Consider the following 18,874-nt stretch of genomic DNA (forward strand, 5'->3'; position numbering starts at 1 on the left):
CAAAGCTCAATGTTGTAAATTTGTACTAATAAATTATGACTTGACCAAATAAAATTTAACATGACTAGGTTCGAACAATTGACTCTTCATTTTGAATATTGATATTTTAAACTAAATTAAAAACTTGGTCTTTTAGCCACCAGCAACACATGACCCCACACAAACCTTTTTAAAAAAAAGTATTCAAAGAAAATAACTTTACAAATTAAATTAGTATTGCTTAATATCAAGATGTTACAAACATACATGTGTCGGTATAAAATAATTAGCATGCAATCCCATGTAAACTTTATAGATGCCATGGTCTTTTAAAATCGAAAATTAAGTTTGGCAAAAAAAATTGAAATTTAAAAATGTCAAAACGTAATTTATTTTTTTTACCCCAAATTATTCGAAAATTTAAAATAACTTTGAATAATTTTTTTACTTTCAAAAATAATTTATCTATTTATTTAAATACTGATAATTTTTATGACCAAACACCTATCAGAGTAGGTTAGAATTTGATTTCTATGAATAGAAACACGAAAACTATACAGTAAAATGTGCTTACTTCTCAAATAAACGTATATATATTTATTAATCATAATTAAATGAAAACTATATATATAAATTTTTGTCCACTTTTCTCATTGTGGTAAAAAAGATACTATTTCATAATCATGATTTCACTTTTTCTTTTAGGAGAAAATTAAAAAGAGAAATCAAATAAGAGACTTCAAAATAAAAGGAAGGAATCAAGATGGTGCATATGTACAACTATTCCAAGGTGCACAATTTGTCCAACTTTTTCAAAAGTTAAAAAAAAAATATTTCGTTAAAACTCAAAACTTTATTGAAATATAAACATTTGAATATTTGCCTAGTCTTTCTTAATTTATATGGTCTATGTGGATAAATTTGAAGATTCATTTGAAACACCGATAAAAATGTCATTTTCTTTCCTAAGAAAACATTTCATTTTAAATTCCAAAAAAATATTGAAATCTCTCCTCATACGTTTGTCCAAAATAATTAAGATTACTAATTACACTAATTGTTGTTCAAGAGTTCAAAAATAACTTATTTAACACACAAAAAATCAATGTTTCCTAAATTTTGTCTCCACCCTTACTACTTGTAGAAAAGTATAATGCTCCACGTCTTAATATTTGCACATACAAGTCCTTTTGATGCACAAAAATTAAATTATCTAACTTCTATCTCTACCCTTTCTATTTGTAGAAGATTTAAGGCTCCAAATATTGACTTAATAGTATTTGCACACAATTTCTTTCAACAAACAAACTATCTCTAGACATAGCAACAAAAAAGATTGATTGATATAATCACATTATATTTTAATTTTGTATCCTAAGTTACAATAAACTAACTCTAAATAGCAAAATGAAAAGTAAAATTGATCTGCAAATTCTTTTATTCGTAACATAGAAGAGATCGATCACAAAGTCAAATTACCCTCCCTTTTTAATCAGGTGAAGAAGATGAGAATTATGATTAGATGAATCAAGACTTAGCTCGATAAATAAAAAAGAACAATATCTTATAACAATATGACTATATCTTTAATTTTTCTTTCAATATCTTCTATGAAAAGAGAGGATTTTTTTTCCTCGCACCAATTATCACGAAGAAATAGTGAAAAAAGGAAAACAAAAAGAAGAAATTTGATTTTTTTTATGTTAGTTGTGACTGTGCTTTCTAGTATTTTAGTTTTTGTAGCCTCGTTTGGTAAACAAAAAAAACACTTAAACTGAAAGCAACTAACTACAAGCCACAATATTAATTAGTTAGCTTTAACTTATAACTTTTTTTTTCTTTTTTTGGTAGGGACAAGATAGTGTCGGTCAAATTAATAAAATAACATTACACATATTATTCTAATAACTTTTTGGTAACACGACAACAATATCAAAGTAAAATAAAAATAAGAATATAAGATTGAATATATAGGTTAAAAACGAATTTATAGAAAATATTTAGAATAATGTGTTGATAAATGCATGGAGATAAAAAAAAAGTTTTAAAAATGATTTCACCTAATACAAAAAGTTCATGGTTGTTTAATGGGATGCTATACCTTATAATTTTGGTTAAAACTCATAAAATTGTGATATTTTAAACTTAATTTTTTTTGGGTATACTATCATTTAATTATTATTATTTTTGAAGTATAATATTCACGGAACATGTCATCAAAAAGTGTGTATAGAAACTATATACAGACTAAAATCGTAGAGTTACCAACATAGGTTGTAGTGTAGCAGTGAAACTGCTACATGCTTTCATGCAGGATTCGAACACTGAGCGAAAAAAAAAATATAGAGTTATAATACAACAGTAACACGTATGGAAAAAGAACTACCCTTTTTTGATTTTTGTGAACAAAAATTGGTCAGACAGCTCCTAAATCCTAGTAGTTTAACTAGAGTTATATTAAATGATATTAACATGTACTAGAGTAAATATTTTAATATATAACATAAGACAAAAATTAAGGGGAAGAATTAAAAAAACAGTTGGTTTTTAAAAAATTTTAATACAAAAATAATTGTCGGTGGGGCTAATAATAAACTAGACGTACCATCTAATGAATATTGACAGTTGCATTTATTTTAATTTTTAATTTTAATTTATTTCATGAACCTACTTGCCATTGTGCTCCCTCAAACCAAACCAATTACTCAAGCAAGAAAGAAAAAATAGTGAAAAAAAAAACAAGAAAATAGATTATTTGAGTTTGTTGGGTTCTTCTTTATAAGTTTTGTTTTTCAAATTTGTGAAGGTAAAACTACTTTGAGAAATTACATTTTTCTTAGTTATGTTAAAATTTTAATTTTATGTATTGATACAATATGATGATTCGCCTAATTTTTTCAGGTATGTTCACTTTTCATATTTTGACACTTATTAATAAAACTTTTGACTCTGCTCCATTAGTTAATGATAGAGTAGAAAAACTTTTTTGCAATTGATCATTGGGCTTGGCTTACATAAAACATTTCAAAGTAGGTATGAAAAGGAAATATAATATAATAAAGAAGCCATGAGAAAATAATAAGGAAAATAACACTAACAACAATAACTAATACAGTAAGAAAATAACAAGAAATAAAAAATCAGAAAATAAGATAATAAAAAAAATGATACTAAATTACTAATAATAATATCGATAAAGAAAACTAAAGTAAACAATGCTTGATCACATACTAACTTTTTATCATAATCTTCAACCTCAGTAATTATTAAGTTCCTATCCATTGTGTTGTCAAATATCAAAAACATATAGTAGTAATATAATATGTGTTGTACTAGTGTTTTAAAGTTCCCTTGTTTTACCCGTAAGTTGTCTATTCTCTTATTTATTTAATTAATAAAAATAATAATTCAAAGTTTTATTTTGACTTGTAACCCTAAGTTAGACGATAGATGGTGAGAGGGCTGCTCAAAGTTGGTGAAGGATGATTCTATTTTTGTTTATATCCATGGTATCCAAGTTAGCTAGTTTGGACAAATATTAATTAAAAGGTCAAACAATTCATTTTATTGATAAAATATAGTAAAATTTATTGAAATCTCACTAGTTTAGGAGCTAAATATTTAGATATACGCTAGTATGCAACATTACAAATCTTATCAGATTTTGATGCCTCGAGATACATCCAGATATATGTATCTCGAAATACATGGGTCAAAATTAGATTCAAAATTTGTTCTAGATATACTGTATTCAAGTGGATTCACAAGTGTTTGGATACATAGACAAATCTCGCTTGCCGCTCTCCTATCTTGCTCACATATCTGATATCTCAGGTGAACACTTTTCATAGAATATTGTAATCCAGTGTGATTCGCATAGAGAAATCTCGCTCGCCTTCCTTTTGTTCTCGCTCGTTCTGGTATGAAAACTATTAATTAGTAACATAAAATATAATTATTTCAAATTATAGAGAAAATTAATAAATAATCAAATATGGTAAGAATATTTGTGTAATTAGATAGTTTTACCCTGAAATAATATACACAACAAACTAATGGATCTGAGTCGAACCCAAGCCCAACAATTTGTGTATCTCCTTTTTTTTTTATAGTTTGCATCTTGTTGAAAAAATTATAGCTTCGCCTCTAATAAACGATATAATATCCACTACAAGAAAACTGTGAATTACATGGGGATTTTTCCTAGGGAAAATTCTCGCAACTATTTCATGCGGATTTTCTTGCAAAAGTTTTAAATTCCTCAATGTTAGAATATATTACCTACAAAATGTATATTCCCAACAAATTTCGTAGGTAAATTTGGCGCCATTTTGCGCCAAACATGAACTTGCAATATTACCTGGGGAAAAGTAATGGTAAGTACATTATCTCTAGCTAAATTCACAGGTACATGAACCAAAAAAATATTTTAAAATCATTTTTTTATTCCTTAGAAAAATCCCCAGGTAATCCATCCTACTGATTTTACTGGAGATATTTTGGTGAAAATTTATCTGGGAATTTTATTACTTGAAAAATTATTTGGGGATTAGTTGTTGTGAAATTTGTTGGGAATTTATATTTGGGGATTTATCTAGGAATTTTATTACTTGGGAAATTATTTGGGGATTAATTGTTGCGAAATTTGTTGGGGATTTATATTTGGGGATTGACCTGGGGATTTTATTACTTGGAAAATTATTTGGGGATTAATTTGTTGCAACATTTTCTTGGGATTTATATTTGGGGATTTTCCTAAGAATTTTATTACCTGGAAAAATATTTAGGGATTTTTTGCTCCAAATTTAGCTGAAAATTATTTTTTGAGAATTTACGTAGGAATTTCGTGACTTGAAAAATTAACAAATTACATAAAAGAACATTATAATAACATTAGTAAAAGTAATTTTAATAGAAAAATGTTAAAATCGAAGATATACCTTATTAATGTGAAGTTCAATTACCCCTCGTTAATAGAATTATATAACATGAAAAATAAATATTTTTATTTATATATTCAATTGATATATTATTTTTTACCGATATTAAAAATGATAGAATTTCTCTATAATATTTATTTCCCAATATATAATTAAGTATAATTATTAAAAGATAAATTTAAATTGTAAATATCGCACACACCTAACAAAATATACTATCAATTATTGATTAACTTCCTTCCACATTAAAGTTATAAATATATTGATATTTTTAACTATTTATTTATAAGAACTTTGTATGTATAATTTGAATTTTGTCTACGTTTAATATGCTTAGTTATGGATATTATCTCATAGAAAGTGTAAACATAAAATTTTCATGATATGTTTTTTGGTAGTGATTTATTTTAAATATATAAATAATTTCCATATTTCTTTTTTTAAGAGTTAAATCACATGAACTTTAGCCAATATTCAACATATATTTCGTTACCATATTAATATGAGATGACTTTATAGTTCTTTTTGTGTAATTTATAAATATTAAAATTATATTATAATACTCAATTAATATAATTAAATTTAGCTTTAAAAATTAATCAAATTGAAGAAAAATACTAAAAATTAGTGTAATGACATTAGTACTAATTGTACCACATCGACGGAATACACTAAGAATTTTCCATATATAATGTTATGACTTAGATTATTGTGAGAATGTAGCAATTAGTATAGTTTGGGCATTGGATAGTGTGTTGGGATTAAGTAGTGCATTTAATATAGGTGGAAAATTGTATTAAATATATAAAAGTAATCAAGAAGAGGTGTATATGTGGAAAATTGAATTAAATACAAGTATTCTACTATTATATAAGAGGGAGTTTATAATGTCCAATCATAAACTCCCTATATAATATATAATATAATAAATTATTTTTTCTACTATATAATATATATTTATTTTTCTACTATAAGGGAGTTTATATAATATATAATAATATAATATAATAAATCATTTACAAATGACTTAAAATATTTCATATTTAAAGGATATATAATAAAATAGGTTCACTCTCAAAATTCTATCCGGATCACATATATTGGGACAGAAAAAATAACATATATTATTTTAAAATTACCAAAAAAGTATTATAAATAATACTAACAACTTAAAATATCTTAAAGACATTTTAAAAGGGTTAATTTTGTAATTCTACTATTATATAAGAGAGAGTTTATGATGGGACATTCTATGTGTCCCATCATAAACTCCCTATATAATATATNGAGAGGGCTGCTCAAAGTTGGTGAAGGATGATTCTATTTTTGTTTATATCCATGGTATCCAAGTTAGCTAGTTTGGACAAATATTAATTAAAAGGTCAAACAATTCATTTTATTGATAAAATATAGTGAAACTTATTGAAATCTCACTAGTTTAGGAGCTAAATATTTAGATATACGTTAGTATGCAATATTACAAATCTTATCAGATTTTGATGTCTCGAGATACGTCCAGATATATGTATCTCGAAATACATGGGTCAAAATTAGATTCAAAATTTGTTCCAGATATACTGTATTCAAGTGGATTCAAATGTGTTTGGATACATAGACAAATCTCGCTTGCTGCTCTCCTATCTTGCTCGCATATTTGATATCTAAGGCGAACACTTTTCATAGAATATTGTAATCTAGTGTGATTCGCATAGAGAAATCTCGCTCGCCTTCCTTTTGTCCTCGCTCGTTCTGGTATGAAAACTATTAATTAGCGACATAAAATATAATTATTTCAAATTATAGAAAAAATTAATAAATAATCAAATATGGTAAGAATATTTGTGTAATTAGATAGTTTTACCCTGAAATTATATACACAACAAACTAATGGATCTGGGTCGAACCCAAGCCCAACAATTCGTGTATCTCCTTTTTTTTATAGTTTGCGTCTTGTTGAAAAAATTATAGTTTCGCATCTAATAAACGATATAATATCCACTACAAGAAAACTGTGAATTATATGGGGATTTTTCCTAGGGAAAATTTTCGCAACTATTTCATGCGGATTTTCTTGCAAAAGTTTTAAATTCCTCAATATTAGAATATATTACCTACGAAATGTATATTCCCAACAAATTTCGTAGGTAAATTTGGTGCCATTTTGCGCCAAACATGAACTTGCGATATTACCTGGAAAAGTAATGGTAAGTACATTATCTCTAGCTAAATCCGCAGGTACATGAACCAAAAAAATATTTTAAAATCATTTTTTTATTCCTTAGAAAAATCCCCAGGTAATCCATCCTACTGATTTTACTGGAGATATTTTGGTGAAAAATTATCTGGGGATTTTATTACTTGGGAAATTATTTGGGGATTAGTTGTTGTGAAATTTGCTGGGGATTTATATTTGGGGATTTTCCTAAGAATTTTATTACCTGGGAAAATATTTAGGGATTTTTTGCTCCAAATTTAGCTGAAAATTATTTTTTGAGAATTTACGTAGGAATGTCGTGACTTGAAAAATTAACAAATTACATAAAAGAACATTATAATAACATTAGTAAAAGTAATTTTAATAGGAAAATGTTAAAATCGAAGATATACCTTATTAATGTGAAGTTCAATTACCCCCTCGTTAATAGAATTATATAACAAGAAAAATAAATATTTTTATTTGTATATTCAATTGATATATTATTTTTTATCGATATTAAAAATGATAGAATTTCTCTATAATATTTATTTCCCAATATATAATTAAGTATAATTATTAAAAGATAAATTTAAATTGTAAATACTGCACACACCTAACAAGATATACTATCAATTATTGATTATAACTTCCTTCCACATAAAAGTTATAAATATATTGATATTTTTAACTATTTATTTATAAGAACTTTGTATGTATAATTTGAATTTTGTCTACGTTTAATATGCTTAGTTATGGATATTATCTTTGGTGATTAAGTAGTGCATTTAATATAGGTGGAAAATTGAATTAAATACAAGTATTCAAGAAGAAGAGGTGGTGTATATGTGTATGGGGTTTAATAAATTAAATAATTAAATAGGAGATAATAATTAATATTTGCTTACAAGAAATTTCTTAAAAAATTATTAGAATATCTTCATGCGGCATTAGAAAAAATGGTAAGAAAATTCCTATTTTGTTAATTCTTACCAAAAAAAATTCAAATTTTAAAATAAATTTTGCAATAAAATTTGCAAGTAATTTACATGAGAAATATAAATCTCTAGGTAAATTACTTGGGGATTTTGAAATTCGTAGGAAATAATTACCTAGAAAGGTTTTATCATCGGATTCTTTTTGGCAGTAAAATACGCAAGAAACTAAGTTTCCTGTGAATTTTTGTATACAATCCCTAGGAAAATCCCCAAGTAATACACACTTTTCTTGTAGTGATCTTCTCTAATTTGCACTATATAGTTTGCAAAAGCTTCTATAAGCATAGCTTCTCTAATTTTTTATTGAACAAATTGCAAATGTAATGTTTGTTGGCAAGATTAATATAATGTTTTCTTCACTCAAAACAATTAAACAAAGAAGGATTTATTCATCTTATAAAAAATATAAATCATCAATGAAGTGTGGTCTTTATAATTAAACATGACTTTTTCTATAGAATACAATCGATCAAGGCTTATTCATCTTATAATAGGATTGATTTTGTGAAAATAATAAAGAATTTACTATTCCCAATTCTTGTGTGTCATTTACTCAATATAATATACATTTCTTCTTTTTCTTTTAAAATTGGGAAAAGGAAAAAGATTAAGCTAATTCACATGCATCAGTGAAACGCATTATGATGGATTAATCTCCTATTTAATTTTTTTTTGGTTGGTTTTTCACCTATGCTCATTATTTATTTTCGTAATTCAACTAATTTGAATTCGCGTTGAAATGTTTCATTTTTAATAAACTAATGGGCCCAACAAAATCTAAAGGCGTAAATCAAGCACACTTTCCTCCCAAATTCCTAAAATTACTCGGCACTTTTTCATACTGCAAATTTATTTTTAAATCCTAATATAAAACTAAGATAGTATTTTATTAGACATATATTTATATCATGTTTACTAATTCTTTTTATAATTTAAAATAATTATATATTGTCTTATTAATTATTAATTTTATATAAGAAATTTTAAGTTATATACACCTAGATACATGCATTTTTGCCACCAGATACACTGAAATAGGGAGAGTAGCGAACATGATAGTCTATATATCCAAATTCATGCGAATCACACTAGATACATCTATTTGGATTACCAGATACATTCTGAAATACAGATACACAGGGAGAGAGGTGAGCAAGAGAGTAAGATACATGCGAATCAACTTGAATATAGTATATGTGGAACAAATTATATCTAATTTTAACATGGGAAAATTGTATGAAATAACAAACTATTAGTTCAAATTAAATGTTATCGCCATAGTTTATTTTAATTGTAATTCGTGCAAATATCCCATTTTTTTGCCATCTGATTCGGTATACAATGAGCCATTTTATACATTTCAGTATAAAATATATAATATGCGTTTGTGTTTGTATAAAGCAAGAGAAAAATGTATATACAAATACATATATTCTCGTCCTATATAATTATACAAATACAGATCTTATTATACAAATTACAATGTATAAATGAATTTATACAAAATTGAACAATTTGTATAAAACTGGATGTTTCTAGCGAATTATATAAATCAAAAGCTCCATAGCAAACAAAAAATTTGTTATGGAGCGCAATTATGCAAACTATAGCTATAACATACAAATATGATTTTTATGTTTGCTAAATGTGAAAGTTGCTCTTTTAACATTATATACTTGTCAGATACATGTATACGAAATCTAAAGTCAGATAAGTTTCGTGATATTTGAAACTCACATGAAGAAAAGTAATTTACTTCTAAACTAATGAAATTTGTATTGTTTATCCATAAAACTATTTAGGCACTTTCTCTTACGTCCATAAATTTTAGGTGTTGTAAAGATGTTCAATGATAAACTAACTAGCATAGTTTGGAAACTACTGTATCTAATTATAATAAATTAAATAAGCTTTTTCCAGATGAACGTGAAAATATGATTAATGTGTGACAAATATATATAATAAGGAATATTAGAGATAAAATTAAATAGAAGAAGATTAAAAGGTCAAATGATCAATTTTTTACTCTACTCTGAGAATTAGAGAGTTCATTTGTTTCTTTTCAATTGCGCTCAATGCATCTTAATCCATCTTAATCGTTCAATTGATTAACTATCTGATTTTTTTCATTTTATTAGTAACGGTTCGATTCCCTAGCTTGTAATTCTCTCTCCATTTCTCCTTCTCCTTTTCCCACCCCCAAAATAAAATAAAAAAGCGAACACAAAAATTCTATGATTGATAATAAATAATAGATTTAACAAGAAATACAATATCTTCTATGGGAATATAATACATATCAAGAACACCAATGGGAAAATTAAAATGGAAGTTAATTGGATATATTAGGCCAAGGTTCTACTATTCAAAATGCGTTTAATTTCAATCTTTTGTGATTTGTAGAATATTTATATAGACTATAGAGGTTAATAAAACTAATCTAACAATATGCTATAATTGAACATAAATGTCAAGATCCTTACATGGGAGAGTCTCTATTTTATTAGGTGGTTTATAGCTCAATCATTGTCACTCCAAAGATATTGTCAACAATATGTATAACCAGGTTAATTTTTTCTTTGTTAAATTAGAGCATTATACATAAATACCATTATAATTCAACCACAAAATTTCATTAAAGAAATTTCTTCCTAAAGATATGTGTTTTGCTCCTTTTGTGCTATATTCACTTTCAATATCACATGAGTGGACTTAAAATGTATATTAAAACAAATACATTCTTCTTAAAAGATGCTTGAATAATCTCTTTAGATGAAGATTAGATTTATAATGGTTAAGAAGTATGAAAAAAAATTAAAATACATTATATATATCATTCGAGAAATATCTTATCAAAATGAAAAGTTTGGATGGATTATTGGAGGCATAGGTTATATTGGACAGTTATTTGGGTAATTCTGAAAAATAAGGGAAAATTGACATATATATACAATATTGTGTCCACAACCTCGTCCACATAACCAAAAATAAATTAGCAAATTGTTGACCTAAAAATATTGAGATAACTCAGTCAACTAAAACGGAGGAGGGGTGGAAAATGGAGGAGCGAGCATAGTGAAAAATGAAAAAAAAGGCAGAAACTCTGCCAAAATTGATTAGATCTAGAGGGGAAGAAAATATGGATTTTATATATCAATAAATGTTTTTTTGTCTCTAATTTGTTGGGCCTAATAACAGAGGCGTATCTAAGGGGGGTCACCGGGTTCATGTGAACCCATGGTCCCCTCCCGAGATCATATACATTAGTGTTATATTTTAATTTTTTTTTGAAATATAGATGTGTGAACCCACACGTGAAGTATCACATAATGCAATTATGACTGGGTGCACCTCTCTCCGCGAGGTTAGAAATTTGAATTTTATATTTATCTTGTTTTATTTTTCTTTCTAAAAATTAGATAACACTTCTCTAAGTGGTAATTGGTAATTAATTTTAGACCTAAAATTTTAAAATTTTAACGGTTTTCAGTAGTAAAAACCTAAATGTCGAATCGATTAAATTTATATCATAAATCAACATTTTTATAACAGTGAACCCATCATCTCAAAATTCTGAATACGCCTCTGCCTAATAATATGCACAACTTAACCAGGTAAATAAGTATTTTTTCTATCTAAACTTGGTGAAATTGGTCTTTTTCTTTATTTCTTTTTCTTCTTTTATTTCTTTTTCTGCGAATCAAAATAATGTACACCTAAGTTACTAGTGTATACATGAATCAAATATTTACAATATATTTTGTTTATATTGTATTAAATTCATCAAAAGTATATACTTGAACCAAATGTATATAACAAATTTACTTTATATTTATATTGTATTAAATTCATCAAAAGTATATACTTGAACCGAATGTATATAACAAATTTACTTTAGATTTGATTGACAAATTTCATTATATTTATGTATATACATGAACCACATGTATATTATAAAATTACCAACATTAAATTGAACGTACACGCATATATTAACATCGTTTTTCATCACAAAATNATGTATCCCGTGCACAACGCTATGTATCCCGCTATGTGGAATGTATCAAACGCTATGTATCCCGTGCACAACGCTATGTATCCCGCTGTGTGGAATGTATCAAACGCTATGTATCCTGTGCACAACACTATGTATCCCGTGCACAACGCTATGTATCCCGTGCAGAATGCTATATATCCCGCTATGTGGAATGTATCAAACCTAATATATCCCGTGTACAATGCTATGTATCCCGCTATGTGGAATGTATCAAACCTAATGTATCCCGTGCAACTAGAAGGGATAAGATGTTATTTAGTACTTATAATATGTGGTTCCTATAATTTATACATGTTTTTTTTCTCTAATTTGTTGGGCCTAATAATATTCACAACTTAACCAGCTAAATAAGTATTTTCTCTATCTAAACTTAGTGAAATTGGTCTTTTTCTTCTTTTATTTCTTTTTCTGCGAATCAAAATAATGTACACCTAAGTTACTAGTGTATACATGAATCAAATATTTACAATATATTTTGTTTATATTGTATTAAATTCATCAAAAGTATATACTTGAACCAAATGTATATAACAAATTTACTTTATATTTATATTGTATTAAATTCATCAAAAGTATATACTTGAACCGAATGTATATAACAAATTTACTTTAGATTTGATTGACAAATTTCATTATATTTATGTATATACATGAACCACATGTATATTATAAAATTACCAACATTAAATTGAACGTACACGCATATATTAACATCGTTTTTCATCACAAAATTGTCCATATTAAATTAAATATTTACATATACTTTGATAATATATATATTTGTGTCTAAAATAAATTGACTTGCTCAAGGTATGTGTTACACTGTATACCTTTTTTTTTTTTTTTTTTTTTATCATTTGTATATATGAATTCTATCTTTACTCAACTTATTGGGTAATTAGATGCTAATTTTGAAAGGTTAGAATAATATAATTTTTATTATAAGGGAACTTAAATAAGAATTTAATTTAAGTTATTGAAAAAAATGGCATGGGACTTGAACTACCTCAAACCTATTAAAGAGAGAAAGAGCTGGAGAGATAGAGATAGAGATCACGAAAAGCATTTTCACACGAGGAGGCAGGATTGAGAGGTTTTGCTTCTAAAATGTCGATTATATGGGAACAAATGTTATATAGGTTAATTCTAATTTTTGTTGTCCACTCGATTCCAAAGAATAAAAGGAGGGTTTGACTATATTTCCTCAGTAAAAAATAGATCTCACTAAAACACTTAATACTAGAGATTCTGCCGCACTACTTTCCCCTTTGATACACATGTAGAAAGATCTAGCAATATTTATATTTGTAGATAAAATTGGTAAAAATGAATAAATACAATGTAACCAAAATAAGGAAAACAAAGACGTGGGCTGCCTGAGCTGAGCTGATTGTTGGGCTAAATGCTGGGCAAATTCATATGGGCTTCTCTCAAGTCACTCCAACAAAATGTTTAAAATGTAATTGCTTGATTGCCTTCGATGAAATTTCAGATAACGTCATTGGAAAACTACCTTATTAGATATATATTCATATTATATATATTAAATAATTACGTATCTTATTATTAATTAAGAATTTTCTATCATATATTGAGGAAAATACACCTAGATACATGTATTTTTGCTACCAGATACACTAAAATAAAGAGAAAGGCGAGCGAGTTTGGGATGGAGACAAGCGAGATAATCATGTATCCCAGATACATGCGAATCACATATCTAGTGTAATTCGCATGTATCTGGAATACCAAATATATAGGAGAGTGGCGGCTGGAATGGGAAGTAGGTGAGCGAGATTTGTTCTGTATCCCAAATACACGTGAATTCTATTTGGATACAGTGTATCTAGAATAAATTATACCTAATTTTGACTCATGTATATCAAGATACGTGTATCTGAACGCACCAAAATCTGGTTAGATTTGTAATACTGCAAAATAGAATGTATCTAAGTAAATTAACTCCTAAACTAATGAAATTTAGGTAAGTTTATCAATATTTTAAAATGCAATTCTTTGATTCTCTTGAAAACTTCGGATAAAGTTATCCTATTTCGAATAGTTTAGAGGTAAAATTAATATGCGAAAGTGAATTACATCATTAACGATAGGATAATTTTGAGCCAAAAACAAAACGAACAAATTAGAGTCAATATTGACCTTTTTTCACTAAATATATTTTGACATGTTGTTACCTTGGAATGAAATTTTATTAGTACAAATATGAAAGGGTTTCAATTAAAAATACAACATAGAAGATCAAGAATATGATCATGATGAATTAATTAGTTTTAAAAAAATAATTAAAATTCAGCATGGTCATCATTTGAGGAGAAAGGAGGGAATTCAATTTTGGAACCACATTTTCCTCCATGTGGGAAAATAGGGCAATCAATGAATTTTGCTGCAGAAGAATCCACACAAAGGTAAACTTGGTATAATTGATGATTCCCTTGTGAATCAACATTGCACTCTATGAATGGGGTATGTCCAACTCCTTCTTCAATTGCATTTTTAATGCTTTCTACACTATAATGCTCTCCATTCCTTGGTTTAATCCCTAATTAATAATCAACAAAAAATTAAGTTAGCATCTAACTTCTAATTAATATAACAATAACATTCAGTGTAATTTCATAAGTGAGTCTGAAGAAAATGGGGTGTATATATATATATATATATATATAGACCTTATCCCTATCTTTCTAAGGTATAAAGGTTATTTCTGATAGACTATTATTTTAACTTATTATGAGCATTGCTAATATCTCTCTCTCACATAGTTTGTGTGTTTATACATTGTATCGAAAGTTATAAGTTCAAGTAAACCGTAGCCAAAAGGCTACATCCATTGTCCGTGATCTCATATATTAGAAGGTTTTCTATAGTTATCTTTTAAGTGACCTGATACTATACATATTATTTTACACGTACATCAGTGTATAGAAGCTATAAACTCTATAATATATTTATTTACCTGCATTGTTGAGATTTTGAAGAAGGTTAGATTTGGTCTTGAAGTCAAGTGCAGTTTGGAAATAGGCATGTTGGTTAAGAGCTGAACAAGTGCCATGTTTTAGCCATTCATGACTCCAAAATTTCAAACCATCACTACTTGGGCAAGCAAGTGATGGCCAATTCTTTTCCATTGTGCTTATTAGATCTGAGAACTGCATATATACAACATACAAAATAAAATAAAATAATTAGCTTATTGCATGAATTTTTTACTTGATAATTATTTAAGCATGGTTTTATTGGAAAATGTTTGGATTAGAAACATTTCATATATACAACTCAATAAGACAAAAGGGTGTGTTTGATACGAAGGAAAATATTAATATATGTACATGATTTCAGCGAAACTTATTTAATAATATGGCTGAAATTTATAAAACCTATACATCGAATATGTATATTATAGTTAAATACACAAAATTTATACATTTGCTGGCGATTTTGTTAACTAGATCACCCAAAGATATTGGACTGTAATTACCCTTATTTACTTGTAAGATATTGGACTGTAATTACCCTTATTTACTTGAATTCAGTACGTAAGTAAAAATATTACTCCTAATTCCTAAAAGCATTTGAATATAATCTAGACAACTATTATGGAAGGTGGAAAGGACACGATCGATATGAAATGTAACTTGTGAAACTTGTTTGCGTTCCCCGCTTCCACTAACAAGTCACTTTCTTCATTTTAAGAAAATATTTTTCAAAATTTTGATCTATCAAACATGAAAAAATTAGAAAATATTTTCCAGACCCAAAATGACCACTTAGAAAGAACATTCGTAGAAGCAAATGCAATATCCCATCATGTCCAACAACCTAAAAACAAGAACAACTAAGCAAGGAATTAAACATGGGTTCTAAGCAACAAGTCTCAAGTCAAGAATTCTACACTAACTTATTTATAAAATATTTAAAATTTTAAATTAGTTACATAATCTTGAAGTAGAAATATAATTAATACGAGGAAAGAAAAACATTTCGTAGAAGCAAAATTATGCAAGTGGATATATAAATCCATACCTAAAAACAAGAAGTCTAAGCAAGGAAACATGGGCACCAAAAAGTAGGAATAACATATTATACTTTTTGTCAAAAGAAAAAAAAAATCATCTAAAACTTGACAGCATGCATGAATATTACTAGGTCCGTCTCATATTAGTTATTATATTTTTTTCTAGTCTCTTTAAGAAATCATAAATAAAAAAATTATTTACTACTTTATCCTTTTTCTCTCTCTCATATTAATTGCACTCTAATTAATATTTATTTTCAAGAATACTTAATATTAAAGATAAAATGGAACAAAAATTATTAATTTATTTTAATTTTGTAAAATTACAAGTATTGTGAGACAATTAATATGAGATGGAGGGAGTACTGTATAAGTAAATATTATTAAAGATAAACAAAGGAACTTTTGTACCTAAAGTAGAATTAATTAACTCAGTTTCATTTTGGCAGGTTTCAATCTCTTTTGTGATTAATCTAAAAGTTGAAAGAATCAACTTGGAAGTCACCCCTAGCAGTTCTTTAATCCTTTTCATGATGAAGGATTAATTAAGACTAATTCTACCAGTAAGGATTGTGGTGGAATGGTAAGTACTCCTTCGTTCTTTATCAAAGGTCTCGTATTCGAGTCTCGCTAGGTACAAAGTTATCTTTATTAGGGACTTTCCAACATGAATCCAAATTCTGAATACCGAACATCCGGTGGCGGGAACCAAAATAACTTAAGACTTGTTTTGAAATGTCATCTTTGTATGTGTTGATTAATTATTTTAACTAATCCGATAGGTCAAAGTACCTACATATGATTTCTTAATGTTTAAGCCTAATATATGACTCTTCATGTTTTCTTAAAATAAAATCTACGTATTTAAAAATTACATAAAAAAATACTATATAAAAACAACATATATTGATTAATTATTTTTTTCATATTTTGACACAATTTTCTCTTTAGTTTATTAAAAAGCATCATATACTCTTTCGTTAAATAAACGGAATGGGGATATACCATAAGAACAAGTCTAAAAATAATGGAATCGTCGCACAAATAACCAATTAAATTCACTATTTCTTTTTCTAACAGATATACATAGATTATACGCTTTTTTATATACTCTATTAGGGAAGATTTTAACAATATATAGAAGACCCCATTTGTACAAGTTGAAAATGATATTGACATATACCTAATTATAATAATTTATTGCTTACTATAGGTAGACTACTTCAAAGCTAAAGTTTGAAAATTAATGTGAATATACCTCAGATTCATCCAAAGAGCTTTCCTTATCACAATTTTGTGGCCATTTTCCATTTTCGTAGTTTGGCCATAGACCATGGATACTAAAATCTTCATCTGGTTTTCCAGTAGTAGGATAGCAACAACTACGCCTCGTGTCACAATAAGACGCTGGCCACTACAATAATATCATAACGAACATCCTTAGATGATCTGATAGCATAAAAATTTCATTACAGTAATATCAACAACTTTCTTTCGTTGAAAAATTGCATTGCATTGCATGCATAAAGGTCAAGGTATATATGTAAGAGAAATTTTCATTGTAGTGGCAAAGGTATTTTCAAAAATTACTTTAGCTTAAAGTTCGATAAATTCATGATTTTGTCATTGCTTGGCGTATAGAAATTATAAACTCTTACTAGAGGACGTACCTGTTGAACAAAGTAGAAGAAATCAAAGTCTTGTGCTGCAACACAAAGAACTAACAAACATTGTACAACAATAATCTTAATCAAAAATGATTTTGGAGATTTCATCATTTTCTAGTTTAATAATAATAATAATAATTTCTCCTACAATAAACTTTTGAATTTTCTTTTTGGGTGAGTAAAATAGAAAGAAGGTATTTTTAGTTTGATATAGTTATGTCTCAATTTATAGGCAAAATTAAGACAAGTCGTGAAGGAATATGCTGATAAGTATATGCCAACTAATTAATTAATTAATTGTGTAACAAAATAATATTTAAAATATTGTTGCGTGTACTACATTAAAGTACATGTGTTAATGTCCTGGTTGTCAATATTTATCTTCCTGTGCTTAAGATTTGGGGTTTACGCATTAATTTATCAGCTTCTACTTCTCTATATTCATGAACAATTTAAACCTAATTAATTACGATCTCTATGATTAATTTCTCAATCGAGCTTATCGCTTGAATTTGTCTAGTGTATTTTATCTTTTTATTATTGTTTACGAGCTACTATATTAAATCGGAGTTTACCCTATGCGGTTGTATATAGAGGTGATAAAATTAGTCATGAAATTATAACTCGCCAAAGTGATAATTTACTCGCACACTTATTTATTAGCTCAGTCCATTAGAACTTGGGTTGATATCTTGCCCAAAAAAGTTTTTATCAAAATATTTTGAAAAGATGTGTTTTTGTATGTTATACTATATAGTTATAATAAAGAAAAATAATAATTTTATTAGCTCCTGAAAAATTATATGTGCGTGCCACCCATTCTATTTAAATTTTGACCCGCTTTTTAGCTCATTTCAACCTATGTAATTTTGGGGGCATTTAATATAGTAATCAGTTTATTTATTAACTCAATCCATTTTGAAATGTGATCCTCTTACACATATATGTGTGCACATCCATTCTCTTGTCAAAAAAAAGATTAATCCCTTTATCCTATTTTAAC

The 18,874-nt window shown here is 27.1% G+C and overlaps 1 protein-coding gene across 1 annotated transcript; it reads right to left on the minus strand.

The window, feature by feature from the left end:
- Window positions 1–14,304: 14,304 nt before the first annotated feature.
- On the minus strand, window positions 14,305–18,080 carry LOC125869343 (intracellular ribonuclease LX). Its single transcript, XM_049549917.1, has 4 exons — window positions 17,875–18,080; window positions 17,463–17,618; window positions 15,146–15,338; window positions 14,305–14,728 (listed from the first exon to the last, which is right to left on the minus strand). The coding sequence occupies exons 1-4, from the start codon at window positions 17,980–17,982 to the stop codon at window positions 14,472–14,474; spliced, it is 714 nt and encodes a 237-aa protein (XP_049405874.1). The 5' UTR covers window positions 17,983–18,080; the 3' UTR covers window positions 14,305–14,471.
- Between the last annotated feature and the right edge of the window lie 794 nt (window positions 18,081–18,874).

This window comes from Solanum stenotomum, chromosome 6 (genome assembly GCF_019186545.1).
Source record: "Solanum stenotomum isolate F172 chromosome 6, ASM1918654v1, whole genome shotgun sequence".
NCBI classification, from domain to species: Eukaryota; Viridiplantae; Streptophyta; class Magnoliopsida; order Solanales; family Solanaceae; genus Solanum; species Solanum stenotomum.

Coding starts and splice junctions, on each gene's coding strand:
- LOC125869343 (XM_049549917.1), bottom strand. CDS start 17,982: ATGATGAAATCTCCAAAATCATTTTTGATTAAGATTATTGTTGTACAA. Junction 17,619..17,874: donor TCTTCTACTTTGTTCAACAG/GTACGTCCTCTA, acceptor ATATTATTGTAG/TGGCCAGCGTCTTATTGTGA. Junction 14,729..15,145: donor TCAAAATCTCAACAATGCAG/GTAAATAAATAT, acceptor ATTATTAATTAG/GGATTAAACCAAGGAATGGA.